Raw genomic sequence first — 19,125 nt, forward strand, 5'->3', positions numbered from 1 at the left:
CACGCACGCACGCACGCACGCACGCACACGCGCAACGTACAAATAAATAAATAATCACATATTTTATTCTCACCGTCCCACCAGGTGGGGATGTCCTGGGCAATAGTTCTCAGCCTGAATCGGGAGCCCCCCTGACCCCGCTGTTAACCCCTAAAATATGAAACTTTTTTGTTGTTGTTGTTGTTGTTGTTGTTGTTTGTTTGTTTGTTTGGGGATTTGAGGGGTTTTCTCAGCCGCAGCGAATACTCCACCTGGGGAAACGGTGGGAGCCACGCCGGTTGGGAGCGGAGAAGTCTTGAGATGTCAGGCGGTGTTTTTGCCAAGCCAGCATTGGCATAGCGTGCAGCGCCATCATAAATAATGCATATTTGTGTCCCATACCCAACTTGGCAGGCAGCTCAAGGTACGCCGTGCATCCTGATTAAGAGGAAAAACTCTAATTACTTTTGATTACGCGTGGAATATTTTAACATGTTTTCTGGGTAACTGTTGATGTGTTGCAAACTTCACACACTTTTCTTTGCGGGTGATTAATGCTTTTTTTTTTTTTTGAAGCCAAAACGTTGTCATTCATACGTTTTTAGTATATACAACTGGGTTTTTTTTCGAGGTCTGTTGTATATGGTTGTATACTTACTACATATTTATACAGCAATGTAACTGATCCTTCTTTCATCAGTTTTTTGACTTTTGAACTCAAAATGACTAAATGCCTCTGTCATAGCTTATTTGAATGCTCTTCATGATTAAAACATGTATTTGTTTGGTTATTTGTTCAAGCTGCCATTGCTTATATCCCTTTTCCGTATCCCATTAAAGCGGAAACCCACCCGAAGTGATCAAATTTTGACTAATTACCTTCAAATTGTCCTTGTTGTGTTTTTGTCCTTTTAACCTCCACTGTGCCTGGGCGACCTTGGATGACAGGCCTTCTGGTCATCCTCAAATCTAGGTTCACACCAAAGGGCATCGGAGCACCTTCTCATTGGATTCATTAATTGACACTGAAACAATGCCTTTGTTGAGCCAAAAAAGGGAGGTGACAGTAGCCCCACATTGTCTTTGGAATCATGCTTTCTAAATTAATTTGATGCAAAGCTGCCTGCTTCCTTTTCCAAATGGCATAAGCATGGTTGTTAACTGTGAGTCCATCAGAAAATAATATCGGCGGGAGTATTGTTTTCTTGATTCATGATTTTGAATGGATCTACCCTTAAAACGGTTTTCATTTTGCATTTTTAATGTCAAGCATTCATTGAAACCACTGAAAATACTGTATATCAGGAAACTGAAGGCTCTTGTTGCAGTCCATATCTGTAAAACGAGCCTGTAGCTCCCTCTAGTGGTGATTAAATTAAGCTACATTTGTTTTCAAAGTTGAGAGGTTGTCGTTTCTGTCTCTTGCCTGGCTTAATGGCAGTAATTGAATATTACGCCAATACATCCTGAGGTGTGAAGCATGTACACTTACCGCACTAATTCTAAAGACATTCAAATCCAAGTTTGTGCATTTCAAGAATAGACATTTATTGCATTGTTAGAAAACAATTCGGTAAGGTGTCATACGCTGTTACAACCTCATCCATTTGTAAAATACAGTGAGGCAAGCAAAGCTTTTTTTTTTTCCTTCTGATTAGCACTGAAGCAACAAGCAGCTACACAATCCACAGCGTCAATTAACTGATGCATCAATTGAAACAAATAGTGCAAACAGGCTGAAGCGTGTGCAGAGGCTACAAGACGTCGATACAGAGACTTCATTCCTAAGTCAAGACAGCGGGCGCGGGTGAGACGATACGGGAGCTCAGCCTTTGGAGTCGGGGTAGAGCAGGAAGCCAGAGAACGTGCTGTCATCCTCGCTGCTGGAGTACACTCCGTTCCAGTCCCTCAGCGTCTCCAGCCACACCTGGTCCCCTGTGCTGAGCTGCAGCAGTGCCAGGTTGGACGCCTGGTCAATGTCTTGGCCATACAGCGAGTCCCGTGTCCGCAGCTTCCGGACTCCGTTGACCACCAGTGCGGCGCGCAGAGGCCTGTTGCGCACGGTGATGTGGTAGGTGAACACGTACAGCCCCGAGTGAGTCACGTTGAACTTGTTGAGCGTCGGGTCCCAGTGCCCCTCCTCATTGTAAAAGACCTTGTCAAACTTCACGGGCTGACCGGGCGGGGGGAAGGACTTGCTTGGGAACAAGCCCAGGCTGAAGGCGGAGCGGATCTGCTCCGCACTCTCTCCAGGCGCGCCTTTAGGGCCTCGTGGCCCACGTCCGCCTTTGGGACCCCTCTCTCCCTTCGGCCCTGACATGCCTCTACCTCCTGGGGGGCCTAGGGGTCCTCTGGACCCTGCCTCCCCCCTACCTCCCGGAGGCCCTGGCTCCCCTTTCTTTCCTGGAGGCCCCTGTAAACCATCAGTTCCATTGACTCCTGGATCACCTCTCGGCCCAGGAGGCCCGGTGACCCCTTTATCCCCTGGTGAACACTCCCCCATCACGCCCTGTTCACCTTTTGGACCTTTTGTCCCAGGGGGCCCCATGGGGCCAATGGGCCCATCTATTCCTGGGATTCCCTTAACTCCATTCTGTCCGGGCTCTCCTCTTTCACCTGGGTCCCCTCTCAAACCGAGAGGGCCAGGGTCACCTTTCTCTCCTCTGGGGCCTGGGTCACCTGTGTGGAGAGGCTCACTTAACAAGGAAGTCTTAACCTTAAGACGTATTGCTCAAAAATGCCTTTTCATATTACAAGTCGTCATGCAAACACACTTAATAATCATAGATTAGAAATCACAAATGCGTAGGTGGTGTGCATTACTTGTACTGTACCATTTAAAACCAACATGTCCCTAGCAGGCTTTGGAGGCTGAATACCTTTTTCTCCTGGTTTTCCCATGAGCCCGGGAGTACCTGGCATCCCGATGGGTCCTCGGTCACCCTTTTCACCTGTGATATATGCAATGCAAATGACGCATTTATAAAACAATGATGCATGAAAACAATGGCATGGTAGAAATATTTATATACATGTTTAATAACTCAATTCAGAATGTAAATAAAGTTTTCCGCTATAAAAATCACATTGCAGTCAACCCTTTTGTACCTGCGTCGCCATTGAGTCCATTGGATCCAGAGATCCCTGCGTAGCCTGGCGGGCCCCTGGGACCAACCTCCCCTCTGTCCCCTGGTACCCCTAGAAGACACGGCGGCATGACATTTCACTGCATGTATGTATGACCGTATGTATATGTATGTGACAAATAACCTCTTGAACCTTGAATCTTGAAAGGAAGAAGTGATTGTTGCATTAAATGAATGTGACAAGAAGCACATACTCAGTGTTTTTCTATTTTTCATTAAATTTGATTACCTGGAGATCCCCGGTCCCCCGGTGGTCCCGGCAGGCCCATCACTCCTATCGGCCCTACGGGTCCCCTCTCGGGTGGGCAGCACTCACAGAAGTTGAAAAAACATTCGTTGTAGTCTAGGGTGTAGTTGCCGTGACTGGCCCCGGGTGGCGCTATGGCATCCGTGTGGAACCGAGTGGGGTAGGTGTCACTGGAATAGGTGGTGCTGTCCATGGGGGACACGGAGTAAGAGTCGGTCATAGACTCGGTGGTCTCCTCCGTGGGCATGCTGCTGGAGGGCGCTTGGGTCGTGGTGGTGGTCAGCCGCCCGCCGCCCCCGCCATTGCTCCCGGCCCGGGGAGGCTTTTTGGTGTTCTGAGGTTTGGGCCAGCGCGTGGTTCTGGCGCCCGAGGCCAGCGTGGCACTCAGGAACACAACGAGGGTGGTTAACAGCAGGAAGAGGCGAAAAGACAGCATGCCAGTGGCTGTGCGAGGCGGTGATCCGCGCGAGAGAGAGAAAAATGGCTGTTGACAGGGACAAGTACAAAGCGAATGAGGTCTTCTTCAACGGTACATAATAGCCAATTGCCAAATTTTCTAAACTGTGTAATGCCACAACCACTATAACCAAATCATTTTACAACTCCACAAAGGCAACAGAAAATGACAACTTACATAGTGGCGTTGGCGACGTTAACAATTCACTCCATCCTCCGTTTGGTGTTTTTGGTGTTTGGTAATTGGTGCCCTTCGAGGCGTTCCTTATATTGCTGCTCATAGTCCAATGTCTTCGCCATTACACCAATGAGAGAACAAGGGACAGAAAACACTTGGGGATATTGGGTGGGCCAGCAGGAACATATTGCATGACTCCCGAGGGGATACGGAACTGAAAGTGGAAAGCGGATAACATACAAGGCTAGACTTTATTCCCTGAGATATGGGATATAATTTCAGTGGCACCAAAACACACACACACACACACACACACACAAGCACGCACGCACACACACACGCCTGCACACACACACACACACACATGCACGCACACACATGCACGCACGCACACAGACACACACACACACACACACACACACACACACACACACATTGATAAGGTGCTCTTTCACAAACACACACATGCTTCCTTTGTTTCCCGACAAATAAACAAACAAACACAAAACTGCAGACAGAGATACACAGAGATTAACATAAACACAGCACATCTGAACACACAGAACGTGAACATGCATACAGAGCTACACAAACACACACTCACATAAACGCACGCACTCACACACACACACACACACACACACACACACACACACACACACACTCGCGCTGCAAGTAATGGATACGATCCCATCCAGTGTACATGTTACATAGAACAGTGTGTAATACCTTGTAGCGGCCGTACCGTTCGGCACGGCTTCAAAGACGAAACGCCTCAGCACAACCCCACGGAGACAAGGATCTATGTCCCAAAACGGAGCAGGGCTACACTGATCTAACCGTTCGCCTCCTTGATCTATCAAACCCCAAAACGCCCGTGTAGATCTAGCAAACCCCAGCGGAAACCCGGCACCGCTGAACTTCAACAGTACAGGTAGAATATCCACCTCTGACCCCGACGGCGACCTCTCTGGTTTGCGACCACGGTCAGTCACCAAAAAACGGATTCTGTGAATTATGATTCTCAGATGTAGAACAAAAAGGAATATCTGCACCTTGTCACGATCTAGAACCGGTGTTCGGGATTAAGTTGTCAGTTAAAATAGAAGCGCGAAGGATCTTTTATTATTTTACTCCTTCAACCATTAACTGGCACCTTGACTGGGAATGTCAACGTTCTCCCTCCTTTGAAGTGTAACCTACAAGAGTACCGACATGTGTACAAAGCACCTCCTTTATACGACACAATGGCATCACGTCTCACAGAGTATCCCTTGTCATTTCGTTGATGTCAGGGTATAACGTACCCTTTACACCCTTACACTTATACACCACGACGCGTCCTGCTCCGGTCCTCTTGCGTACACCCATGTTTGAATTCAGCCCTCACACCTCACAGAGCGAAGCAGACTATCAGAAGAACCCCCCGCAGGAGATCTACCCTAAGCATGCAAAAAACTCATAAGGCACATGATCAGACCTTTTTGTCAAAAAAAAAAACCCCACTAACCCAGCCGGCCTCATTATTGGACTAAAATCACGGGCTACCTGTCAATGCGTGTGACGCTGTAAATCTATGACTGCTTTTTGCTCAGAGGTATTTGGGCTGAACTCGTGGGTCATGGTCAATAAAGTGGTTTGGTTTTACGCTACTAAGCAACTGGTTTTGAGTGATCTATGCCAGTGTTTCTCAAACGGGGGTACTCGTACTCCTAGGTGTACTTTGGGGCACCGCAGGGGTTACTCTATACTTTATAATGTTTAAAAAAAAAAAAAAACACATAAGACGCACATACAGTACATAATATATGTTAAAAAAAAAAATTAGTCCAATGCCAGTGAATGCCACTCTGCTGAAAAAAGATCTTAAAGGGGGTAGACTACGAAAAGAATGTTGGAGAACCACTGATCTATGCACATGAATATATTTCACACAACCTCATTGTTTAATGCTCTGGGTGTAGGTCATAGTGGTTGCTATTCTTTAAAACTAGAAAAACAGGAGCATTGTTTTAAAGGCACTGCAATGTTTGAAATATGGGTACATGTTTTAAAATAATCATACCATGTACGTACGTTTTTGTGTCATTATCAAATTCTGTTTTCAACCTGCATTGCAAACTGATGCCATTTATTTATTTTTAAAAACTGAAGCAATTTACTATTTATTTTTAGGTGGATATACCTGGTAATATGTTTTAAAGAAGACTTTCAACAAACCTGAAAATTCATTAGACTATTTGAATGTGTAAATTGATGCTTTTGTGTTGCTGTGAAGAGTTTGGAAATGTGTTATTATGTTAGACACCTAATTGTGAAGTCCACCAAAAAGTTCATAAAAAGATGAAAATGAGATCAACAGATCTACAAAGAGCTGACAGTTATCTGAAAGAAAAAAATATGCAGTATATTATACAAATATACATACAAGTATACAAATATGCTATGGTATTGTATTATATCATATTGTATATTGTATTGTATCCAAGTAAATATTTTTCTATCATATTCTGTTCTATTTCAAATTATTTAATTATATTATATCCCACTCGATGTTATTCTTTTCTAGCCTACTCTATTCCAGTGTATGCTGTTCTATTGTTCCTCATTAGATTTGTATTATGCTCTATCCTTTTCTAGTCTATCCTGTTTTAACTTATATATACTGTTTTATTATATTCTGCACTATTCTTTTGGGTGCCATTCCATAAAGAGGGGGGTTGTGCATAAATGTCTCGTCATTCGATTATAAACTCCTTGTTAGTTTGATTCAGTTGGTGTAACGCATGGCGAGGCGAGAGAGGACTCTGGAATTCTGGAATTCTCACGAAATATATTTAATTCTGTCAAAATGACTGATTTAGGAGGAAAAATGCAAACTGTGGTTCTCAAAAATCTCTTAGCCATTCTCGGAAAATTATTTATTTTTGACAGAGGAATACAAAGTATGAATATCAAAAATAATTGACTTCTGTCAAAATGATTTATTTTAGTTGAATGCAATGTGTAAATCAATTACATTCAACATGGATTCTGCCAAATGGATTCATTCAGTTAAAGAGGATCTATTATGCTCCTTTTCACCAAGTTAATATCGCTCTCTGAGGTCCCTAAAACATGTTTTTAAAGGGTTTTTTTCTGAAAATACCACTGAGATTATGCATTGAGCCATTCTAACATGCGTCCAATCCACCCTGTCTGAAAAAAGGGCTGTTTCAGTGGGAGGAGCCACCCTCCCGAGGCCCCTCGTTCTGAGCCAATGTGGTTTGAGCACGGCTTCCAGGTTCTGTTGTATTTAGCCCGTAAACGTTCACCGATTTCACATCATCTGTCCACCAAAATCTGTTTCTGAACAAATTTGAGGGGAGAAATAAGCAATCCAACTGCTGAAGCTTCACTCATATTAGATGTATAAGGCCTAATTTAAAGTTTGTTCCGACTTTCACCGCGGTGTCCGGAGCAGCCCCAGATATAGCCGGGCGTGTGGCTTTTTTGTTTCATTCAATTACGGAAAGCTTGGAAATAAATCAAACAAATCAAATAAATACATCTACGGTTTTGTTTGGAGAAAAATGGAGCGGATCGTGCACCGCAGCCTACATTAAAGTCAACCTACCACGGACGCAGAAAGAAACACAGCAAATACACTTACAGATGAGGGAAATGTACTTACATTTCCCTCATCTGCAGGTTTGTCACGGACTGCAGTACTTTGGGGCACTGCAGGGGTTAAATTTTAGTTAAAAAAATATAGGTAAAATGTAATGTTTAAAAAAAACCACATATGAGGCACATACAGTACATAATTGATGTTCATTTTCTTTTTTTTTTTCCTCCCCATGCCAGTGAAGGGGCTGAAAAACCATCTCAGAGGGAGTACACTATAAAAAAAAGACTATTTGTATGGTTTTGCTCGCAGCCAATCACCACAAGCGTTCTTCGACTTAGTGTGACGTGTGACAACAGTCTGTTAAAGGATAGGTTCCCAATTTTTCTAGGTTCCCAAGTCTGTCTTAAAACAAGTCAGGTGTCCATATCAGCAGTGAAATACGTTTTCCTCTGTCCTCCGCTGTAATCATTCCTCCTCTACTGGCTATTTGTTTACAATTACACTGCCCAAATACTTCATTGTACAGTTTTGTACAGTTATTTAATAAATGGTTCAATAATTTGAACACTTTCAAAATGTATTTGTGTAAAAATCATTTTAATGGGTTGGAGTGGTGGCATTAGGCAACCGAATGCTTTCATTCACATGACGGGTATAGTTGAAAAAAAGGTATGGAATAAAGTAATATATTGGTATGGGTTTCACTTTAAGGTACTGGTATTGGTAGTGGTATCAAACTTTTTTCAACAACACACAGCCCTACTGGATCTGCGCATTTTTTGGGATCCTCATCCTACCAAATAAAATGTGAAAATCATTGTTTTATTTGCAATTTCATTTTACTCTAAGAAAACAATGTCTCAAAACACTTACGTATTATTTATATTACCAGAAAAAATGCTGAAACATTCTAATCAGTCTGGACTGCTGAATGTATATTACAGTACTATACCTACATGTTAACGTACTTACTTATGTAACATAACACCTATATTTATATATTATATATTGTGCATTATAACATACTGATTACTATTACCTAGAACTGCCAATGTGAATTGATTTGGTTGTTAATGCGTAACACTAGTGTGAACACTAGTTTGTCTCCATCCACATACAACTGTTATTCAGTCAAAATAAACACAGTTAAATGACGCTGTTAATGTTAAACTCCTGAATTGAGACGTTTGTGTTTGTTCTAGAAATGAGGTTTATTCCGAAAGAATAAATAAATAAAAAATAAAAGGGATGAGTTGGCCCAGAGTGTCTGTACGGGACCACTGAAGATAACCGCCAACTGATTATACACAGAAAATACCATTTATAGTGAAAACATCGAATAGACTGAATGACAACAATAAACACGGCGGTAGGTAAAAACCAGTGACCCAAGTTCTCTCCTCACAAGGTTGCATGGTCTGAATTCCGGTCTGATTACAACGTATCTTCATCATATTCACAACTTATAAAACCCTGCATCCTGCTTTCGTTCAACATGAGCGTTTACTGTCGCCACGGCAACAGATGCAGGTTTGGTACCGCTCCCGTGGGCTTGGCTTAATCTACATATTAACAATGAACAACACGACGACAAGGCGACATTTCCAACACAAAAAGCAACAATCGAAACCCACGGCAACCCCCCTGGACCGATGTAACCTGTCGTCTTGCGACGGCCAACGCAGCCAAACTCGAACGACGTTTAAGCGGAGTAGACACGGTTCGACGCAGACGTCACGGACGCGCGGAGCAAACAAACCCACGAATGCCCACCGCGTCACATCTACGCCACAAAAGGAAAAGTATGAATGCGCGTCACCCATCGCCGAATAGGAGATTAAAACCCCACACAGAGCAGCGAAGGACCGCGTGCTTTTACTTTGAAAGGCATAAATGGCGTCCTCAGCGGGCGATCACGTGCTCCCGACACTAGTCCGACTTTCGTTCGGGCGGAACGGAGCGTTCCGTCTCCGGTCCCCGCGTGTGTGTGTGTGTGTGTGTGTGCAATGAAAATCCCCGTGTGTGTAAAAAAAACAAACAAACAAAAACAACAACTTATCCACGTGTGTTTCGTCTTCAAATCGTAACGGAATATTTTTGCGAGTTTACAAACCTTTTTTTTTTGTTTGTTTTTTGTATTTGCGGAAGGTGTTTTATTTCTTTCTACACATTACACATTTACCCGCGGATCGTCCATCTGTTCGCGCACACATCATTTTGAGACGAGTCCGTCTCCATGTTCGCGCAACGCATCCATTTCGTGCAATTGTTTTCGCCCCTGCGTGTGGGACGTTCGCCCCGCTCGCCCCACCCGCGTCGTGAGTCGGGGGGGGGGGTCAGACCGAGGTAGAACGCCCGTGTACGGCTGCGGTCACGGGGTTGCGAACGAACCGGCTCTTTTGCCGGGGAGTGACTCGAGTCGTCCAGAGCGACCCATTCGCGACGGACGGGTCGTTCTCGAATCTCGCGCCACCGGCGAAGAAACTGCTCAGCGGAGAAGAGGAGGAGGACGACGCCGCCGCCGCCGCCGCCGCCGTCGCCGCCGTCACGGGTGGGTATGACCCCGGATCCCGCCGCCTGCGATGGACTGCGCGCCTGCTAGACTTCACCCCCCTGCTGCGGAGCCCCTGGCGGCGGGCGTTCGGCGGAGATCCGGCGCGGCCGCGGGGCCTCTCTGCGCCTGATCTGCGCCCCGTTGCCCGCCGGTGCGTGTGATGACAGGAGACACCATGACGCTGCTGTCGCTCCTCGGTCGGATCATGCGGTACTTCCTCCTCAGGCCGGAGACCCTGTTCCTGCTGTGCCTCAGCCTGGCCCTGTGGAGCTACTTCTTCCACACGGACGAGGTGAGGACCATCGTCAAGTCGAGCCGCGACGCCGTGAAGATGGTGAAGGGGAAGGTGGCGGAGATGATGATGATGAACGAGCGGCCGGAGGGGCTCAGCGTGCTGGACGCCGAGTTCTCCAAGACCTGGGAGTTCCGCAGCCACAACGTGGCCGTGTACTCCATCCAGGGCCGCCGCGACCACATGGAGGACCGCTTCGAGGTGCGCACCGACATCTCCAACAAGAGCCACCCGTCCATATTTGGGATCTTTGACGGTCACGGCGGGGAGGTGAGTGCGAGGGACGCGCGTGGCCCGGTGCCTCTTTTTTTTGGGGGGGGAGGATGTGTCCAAAATACCTGCAAAGTATTTCAGTCAATGCATAACCACCAATGATTAGTTGTGGAATTGGAATAATCGGCGCTTTCCTTCATTAGCGATTGTCTGCTGGAGTAGGGGTTCCCAAACTGGGGTCCGCGGCCCCTCTCGCCGCCCTAGGAGAGATTGCAGGGGGTCCGCAGCTAAATTGTTAATTTATGTTGTTTTATTTTGTTATGATGCGTTTCCTCCAAAAAAAAAAACCCCATATACATTAACTCAGTTGCACTCTTGATGGCGAGTTGTTTTCTGTTGTGATATTTTTGTCCGTTTTTTTTTAATTGCAGCTGGTCTGCAGCAGAATTTGTATCTTATACGTTTCAAAAATTGATTTGTGTATTTTATATATATATATTTATTTCGCCTGAGTCTGACTGTGAAACGTGTGCATTTACTCAACTCCACTACTGTGTGTGTGTGTGTGTGTGTGTGTGTGTGTGTGTGTGTGTGTGTGTGTGTCAGTCAGTCAGTCACTATTATTATGTTCCTTTGTGTTGTGTTCCTTAAGATGTACCTTGTTGGCCCCAAGTCATGGGGATTTATTGCACTCCCCTGCACAAGAGTTTGGGGTGGGTGGTGGGGGGTGTCAACCCATGGGTGTGAAGGCTTTGTCTGCCTTTCTTTTCACTGGGGGGGGGGGGGGGTCAGTGAATTCTCATGGCTGCCTGCAGACCACGTGTCCCCTGATGAACCATCTGTCCCACCACTGTCCCCAGAGGTTCCAGTTCCCCCCGGAGCAACCAAACCCTAAACCCCAAACCCAACCAGCCGGCCGCAGACATGTTCATAAAGAGTACCGAATGAGCCTCAGCATCTTTCTGGGAGTCACTCAAATCCCTCTTATACCTCTTTCTGAAATAATTCCCCTTTTCGCTTCTCCAGCTCCATCTCTTGAAAGACTTAGACCTTATCTTAGACTTAGACATCATCCTCCCACACAGACCAGGAAGATAAATAAAAAATAAGCATCCGTTTCTAAAAAATACATTTTTCTCTGCAATGGAAGTAGATAGACAGTTTTTACGATTCTATATTATGCAAACAGGGAAACAATAGGTATTTTTTCACATGAAACGTCTGTAAGTCGATAATTATACGACCGTTCTACAGCTGTAGATCCCACAGTTTTGCCATTTAGGACGTATTGCATGGCTGACCTAATCCCCTTTAACATTAAACACAACAAGCTTGATTCATGGATTCTTTTTTTTTTTGGTGTTTTATTTTGAGTTAGATTTTTTGAGTGACTTTTTACAAATGTCCTCTTTTTTTTTTTCGTATTTTCTATCATTTTAATAAGGCACTCTGTTAGCTCCATTCTCTATGAAACATTAATTTATTACATTATATTTTCCTTATGATATTTGGAATTTTGGGGGCTTCCCTATGCACATTCCTCACAGACGAGAGACTTCTACAGCTTGGACTTTGTTATGTTAAAAAAATAAAAATAAAAAGAAGTACTCTAAGTTGTGCATTCATTTCTGACCAAGGTCCGATGAGCTGGTTATTTTCACAGCAGGCTTCAAAATGGAGAATTAGAGAGAGCTTTTAGTGTCCATGTATTTCAAGTTTGAATGAAGAGTTGTTCAAATAGTTACAGGTTGTTGTGCATTGTGCAGAGAGAGGGAAGTGAAGGACGGAGACGGATGGAGGCGGAGGGAGAGTTTGCTCAACTCAACCACCACTCCGTCCATTCCTGTCCCCAAATCAAATATTGAACCTTCCTGTGTGCCCTGGCATCCCTCCATTCACCACAATCTGACATTCTTCAAAATAATTGCTTCTATGAAATTTCCTGTCGTAGGAATGAAGAGGTCAAACTACAACACAGAGAAATCCATACAGAGCGTTTCCATGAAAAGAGTACAATACATAAGAGGTCGATCATATTTTGAGATGTTAATATAAAGACACAATGTCTCTCTCTCTCTCTCTCTGTCTCTCTCTACGCACACACAGATACGCCACAACATTAAAACCACTGGCAGGTGAAGTGAATAACATTGCTCATCTCGTTCCAGTGGCGCCTGTCAAGAGGCGGTATATATCAGGCAGCAAGTGGACAGCCAGTTCTTGAAGTTGATGTGTTGAAAGCAGGAAAAATGGTCAAGCGTAAGGATCTGAGCCATTTTGACAAGGGCCAGATTGTGATGACGAGACGACTGGGTCAGAGTATCTCCAAAACGGCAGGTCTTGTATGGTCTGGTATGCAGTGGTTAGTACCTACCAAAAGGTGTGTGTGTGTGTGTGTGTGTGTGTGTGTGTGTGTGTGTGTGTGTGTGTGTGTGTGTGAGAGAATTTACAATCCAGTGTATAAATCAGTTTGCAAATCCAAATTTCAAAATGTTAAATGTGCTCCTTTCGTGGAATTACCCAGCTGCTCCACACAGAAGGGGACACATACAACATCTCGCGCCCGTTTGCTAATAGAGCACCAATTTTTAGCAGCTATGGGGGCATTGGCTCAGGAGCCATAGCGGGTCGTCTAGTAATCTGAGGACTGTCAGTTCGATCCGCGGCTTTTCCTGGTACCGTGCTGATGTGTCCTTGAGCAAGACACTTAACCCCCTAACTGCTCCCCGGGCACCGCTACATGGCAGCCCACTGCCAGATACGTCAGTGCCTAGGATGGTAAAATGCAGAGAAATGCACTTCGTTGCCTCAGTACTTGTACTCTGTGCAATGACAATTAGTTGAATCTAATCTACTGATATCGCCATATCTCTGAATGGGTAACGAGCGCAGGGTTATGAATGTGGCGTTAAGACCAGGGTGTGTTCTTACCATGGACCGTGATGGTGCCGGGTTTCAGAATTCACTGGAAATCGAATGCAAAGGCTCTTGACTTTGAGGGCCAAAAATTATTTTCATTATTTTGAACTCGTAAACATATTTATCCATCACGGTTGCCCATAACGTCCCCCAGCCGGCTGTGGTTTTGGGGTGGAAAGTTCTGGATTTATGTCTGTAAGTATGTGTTTGCTGATGTCTATGTAAATATTGATTTCATTGCTAATTGCTATGACTCTGTGCCCGATGGCCCTTTGGCCCCTTGCCCGCCCCGCCCTGCCCCTCCCAGCACCACAACGTGGACGGATGGAACAGTTTGTCCCTGGCACAGCGCTGCGTCCTGGCCCTGAAAATATGCATCAAATGTATTTTTAACGCGCCTTTGTTTACTTTGCTGCACAGACGCCTTATTTGCCCTTTGAGCAATTGAGGACGTCTCTTAGCTGGGGTTTTTACAATTTTTGGATGGCTTCAGCGGATTTATTTACCATGTCCAAACACATTCACGGTCTGAAATTCAAGAGGAATAACCACATCAGAGACGCAACTTAACAAACTCTTTCCTCGTGTGTGAGTTGTTAAGCTGGCTTCACACCGAATGCGTGATCGTATCCACAGTCGGAGCCTCCCGCCTAGTGGCTGTTGGAGAACTGCTGAACTACTTTGCTCAGCTGGACATTTACCATGTTCCTGAATGAAAAAGTGTGGAAAAAAACACACAATTCACTTCAATAACAATGTATTGATCGTGAAGATGGTGATATCCAAGGTTAATGTTTATAACATTATTTTGTAATACGTGACTTATTTAAGAGAGAGAGAGAGAGAGGGAGAGAGGGAGAGGGAGAGAGAGAGAGAGCGAGATCTTGTGCTACAAATACAGAAGTGTATCACGACTTACTTACATGTCAATCAGAAAACGAATGTTTATTTATTTCTAAGTTATTATTATGTACAAAGTGCGAGCGCTCGAGGCTTTAACGGCCTCCCCTCCCCCCCCCCCAGGCTGCAGCTGACTTCGCCAAGGCCCACCTGCCGGAGGCGCTGAAGCAGCAGCTGCAGGCGTTCGAGAGGGAGAAGCGGGAGAGTGCGCTGTCCTACGCCAGCATCCTGGAGCAGCGCATCCTTGCCGTGGACCGCGAGATGCTGGACAAGCTCTCGGCCAATCACGACGAAGCAGGTCAGCGGCGTGGAGGGCGGGGTCGAGGGTTATAGCAGTGGAAATGCAGGATGTTTAGCGCTGGGCCTTGATCTATATTTATTTTGCAGCTGACACGCCTTGTTTTGTCGAACAGTGTCTTTACCTCCCTCCTGTCAGCCACCGCCTCACGCACTATCCCGATGGATGGATTTAGATATGTATTTGTTTCATCCCTCTTACAGTGTTACAGCACCTCACATTAAAACAATACTCAATAATAATAGTAGTAAAGTAATAAGAATAAAAATGTAAAATAAATTGAAATATACAATAAACTTAAACATTAACAATGAACATTAAATATTTGGCTATGTAGAATAAATGTAATAATTATCAATAAACAATACAAATAAACAATAAATATATACCTTAAAATTAACAATAAACATTATAATTGGCTATGTACAATAAATGTAATAATTATCAATAAATAATAAAAAATAGACCCAGAATTAAACAATAAACAAAACAATTGGCAAATATACAATAAATAAACAATAACAATAACCAATAAACTTCTGTATCAACGTGAAAAATACCCTTTTAAAGACATGGCTATTATACTGTATGTCAAGAACTACAAAGTCAGGACACTAACCCAAATCCCTTGCATATACTTTGCGATGATGAACACATAACTTGATACGTGACTATTCATTATACCAATGTGGTAATTTAAGTAATTATATGAAATAAACTAAATATACAGTATTTTATTAGGGGTCTAGCCCCTACAGCAGCCCCTTATTGTTGTTGTAAGAGGAAAAATAACCCCAAATTCTAGTATAGAATTTTTTTAAACTATCTGGATAACCAACTTCTACATAACACAAGAACACAGTTAATGTCTTGTTTGAACCGGGCTGTCACAAAGACCTTGTGACCTAAGTTTCATCCAAATTGATCCACAAACGAAGCAGATATCACCGAAAAACCGACCACAAATGGAGCGATTTTAAGACCGTCAGCCAGTACACCACGCCGAAAACTGTAAAACCCAGCTAAAACTATCTGAAATGCCTACTTCCGTGTAAGTTAGAAACAGGTGTCGTTTAAACCGCTATATAACAAGGATCTCATGGTTTAAATTTTATCCAAATTGATCCACATACGGAGCAGATATTAGTGAAAAACCGAACAAATTTGACCCGAAATATTCAGTGTTTCTGGTTAACTGACATGTCAGGCTTTTCGTTCTAAATTGAACGAGATGAGATTTACAGTAAGACGCTTTATGACGTCATCATATGTTTTACTATAAATGTACAAATTCCAATTGAGAATGTCCAGTTGGACCATGTCCATAGGGCGGCGTGAAATGGGCCCCTGTGTAGTCTTTAGAAATAACAAAACTACCGATTTACGTGTATATTTATATAGTTTCTTACCTGATTGATGTCGGTAGATCATTTCGATTGATATTTTAAAGCTGTGGTCCACATTACTTCACCAGATTAATAAAATAAATTAAAGCAAATAATCGTTGAAATGTGGTTTGAGCATCCTTCAAATACTGCAATGTGCGAGCATGATGAGTTCAAAATCCAAGGTGGCGTAAGAAAAATAGAAGCCGTGCAATGGTAATTACCCACAGAAATATCACTGGAATTCTACGACAATAAAGAAGCCACTATCCAAAAATCCAGTCGTCAAAGTCAGTCACCCCATTTAAAATTAAAAAAAAATAAAATAAATAAATAAACGTACTGAAGAAATCAGCAACCATGCTGCGTTCAAGCAAAACTGGAGAACCGGAAAACCGTGCTTCATTTCACAAAACCCGGGAAGCTGTAAAACGCACCCACCACCACTAAACTGGACCCTGTGTATTGCTGCCTGCAGCTGTATATATTTATTATTATTATTTTATTATTATTATTATTATTATTTGTCTTATATCTCCTCTAGGCACAACGTGCCTCGTGGCCCTCTTATCCGACAGGGAGCTCACGGTGGCCAACGTTGGGGACTCACGCGGTGTTTTGTGTGACAAGGACGGCAACGCAGTGGCATTGTCCCATGATCACAAACCGTACCAGCTTAAAGAGCGTAAGAGGATCAAGAGGGCAGGTATGTTGGAGCAACAACACAGAAATACAAAGCAAACACTGAAGATATGAAGTTATGATGCCCAATATGCCATCTGGTGGCCATTACTGGAATAGCATCACAAAGCACATACTGCATTTGATTGATCCCTGGTCTTATTTTGCTAAGTTGTATAGATATTTAAACAAATTCATAAAATAGCGGTTTGAATACTAATGAATAAATGTGAATTTTTCCACCTTCAAAATTCCCAGGAGGCTTCATCAGTTTCAACGGATCCTGGAGGGTCCAGGGCATCCTGGCGATGTCCCGCTCCCTGGGCGACTATCCGCTGAAGAACCTGAACGTGGTCATCCCCGACCCCGACATTGTGACCTTTGACCTGGACAAACTGCAGCCGGAGTTTATGATCCTGGCGTCCGACGGGCTGTGGGACGCCTTCAGCAACGAGGAGGCCGTGCGCTTCGTGCGCGAGCGTCTGGACGAGCCGCACTACGGCGCCAAAAGCATCGTGCTGCAGTCGTTCTACCGGGGCTGCCCCGACAACATCACCGTCATGGTAGTGAAGTTCAAGAGCGGCGCCGGGGCCGGCAGCAAGGCAGAGGAGTGAATTTAGCCTTGGGGGCGGGGGGGGGGGGGGGGGGGGGGGATCATCAGTTTTTGTTTTTTTTTGCGGTGAGGCTGTCTCCCCCTTCTGGGTGAAACAGGAAGTACAACACCATGGAAACATGGGTAGCAAATGACCCCCAGCGCTCTCATATTAACACCATTAGAAATGCATAGATGCCATTCATCCGCAACTGAAGGTGAAGGGTTTTTGCAAAGATCATTGATTCAAGTAATGTCGGGGGGACATTTTTTTTTTTTTTTTTTTTTTTTTAAAAGATACCTAGCAGCTTACCTTTGTCATCAAGGGAATATCTCTTAACCAGCACATCAAGACTGTGATCGATCAACTGTTTACTGGACAGACATGTTTGCCCTACGGCTCCCCTGCAGACTTTTTACAGGCTAAAAATTTCAATATTCTAACTAATGATTGGCTAGTGATACGTATTGAAATAAAAGACTCCAGTGGCTGTGTTGATGTAATGCAGCGGGGCACACACACACACACACACACACACACACACACACACACACACACACACACACACACACACACACACACACACATTCTATACGGTCCTGAAGAAAGATGCACGTTTGAGACTTGTTTTTTTCTAATTTACGACTTCTTACGAGGACAAAGGGATGCACAGATACCCGATATCTTACTTTCCCCGTGTCCCTCTCATGTGATATTTGATTTTTGTTTAAACAAAGCTTGACCTGGACACTAAATGTTTAGTGTTCGTATCAGCTGTCTGCAAGTATTGAAGAGCTTTTACTTGGCACCCGTAACAGAAACTCCCGGGCACGGTACCGGTGCGTCCCTAGTTGTTGCATATCAGCCTGCTCACCCTCTGCATGGGGGCACGTGCTTCTCCACGACCACGAGCAGCCAACGTATGTATCCGCGCACGCTGCCCGCTGCCTTTGATCCTCAAAAAGCATACGGAGGAGGAGGAGACGCAAACGGCCCGAGACCTCCACATCTGTTCAGAAAGGAAATCACCTGTACAGTGCAACGGGAATGTTATCGGCTTGTCGTAAACACACGCTAGACCTCCTGTGCATCAGTCGAGCGGAAAGAAGCGATAAGCTAACAATATCTTGTTTTGGGTTTTTTTTATTTAACAATTGACCTTAATGCCTTATTTATTGATATGTTTTCCCGGCAGGATCTGATCAAACCGATGACTTTGATTTGGCGAGCTGTCTCCCCTATTTGCTCAACAGATGCCTGCCAAACACCCGATGTATACGTTTTGTTTTTCTCTATGTAAACCCAGTATTAAAATGGAATCTCATGTCATGTGAGTGTGGTTTTCTTGTGTGTTCATGAAGCCTCTTATATCTAACGGAGAATTTGTGTAATTATTATGCCAGTGTCCACGTGTAGTCTCGTTCATCTTTAGCCTACTGTAACAAATAATTTAGAGCAGGGGTGTCAAAGTCATTTTAAATTGCTTTTGTGTTAAATTGATTGTAAGACCAATGCACTAGCTTTTTCAGGCTAAATATTTATTTAATATAAATAATGAAATATTCACTTTTTTTCAACCTGCTCTCACATTCCCGAACTTTGGCCCGCGGACCAAATTCGGCCTGCAGAGGGGCCCATTCTGGCCCACGGGACGTGTCTTTGACACCCTTTTTG

At 44.3% G+C, this 19,125-nt stretch overlaps 2 protein-coding genes across 3 annotated transcripts; one reads left to right on the forward strand and one right to left on the reverse strand.

Annotated features, from left to right (window-relative positions):
• Positions 1-1,748: 1,748 nt before the first annotated feature.
• On the reverse strand, positions 1,749-3,808 carry otol1a (otolin 1a; the record flags this gene model as incomplete). Its single annotated transcript, XM_080010739.1, has 4 exons — positions 1,749-2,658; positions 2,859-2,930; positions 3,088-3,177; positions 3,355-3,808. The coding sequence occupies 4 exons, from the start codon at positions 3,806-3,808 to the stop codon at positions 1,805-1,807; spliced, it is 1,470 nt and encodes a 489-aa protein (XP_079866865.1). The 3' UTR covers positions 1,749-1,804.
• Positions 3,809-10,106: 6,298 nt separating this feature from the next.
• Positions 10,107-18,785, forward strand: ppm1la (protein phosphatase, Mg2+/Mn2+ dependent, 1La). Of its 2 annotated transcripts, XM_080010559.1 has the most exons (5): positions 10,107-10,732; positions 14,618-14,792; positions 16,722-16,883; positions 17,117-17,421; positions 18,647-18,785. In XM_080010559.1, the coding sequence occupies exons 1-5, from the start codon at positions 10,331-10,333 to the stop codon at positions 18,749-18,751; spliced, it is 1,149 nt and encodes a 382-aa protein (XP_079866685.1). In that variant the 5' UTR covers positions 10,107-10,330; the 3' UTR covers positions 18,752-18,785. The 2 variants fall into 2 exon arrangements, with proteins under 2 accessions (XP_079866685.1, XP_079866686.1); XM_080010560.1 differs by lacking the exon at positions 18,647-18,785 and having other exon boundaries at positions 17,117-17,473.
• Positions 18,786-19,125: the final 340 nt, after the last annotated feature.

Source organism: Zeus faber (assembly GCF_960531495.2).
Source record: "Zeus faber genome assembly, chromosome: 12".
Classification (NCBI taxonomy): Eukaryota; Metazoa; Chordata; class Actinopteri; order Zeiformes; family Zeidae; genus Zeus; species Zeus faber.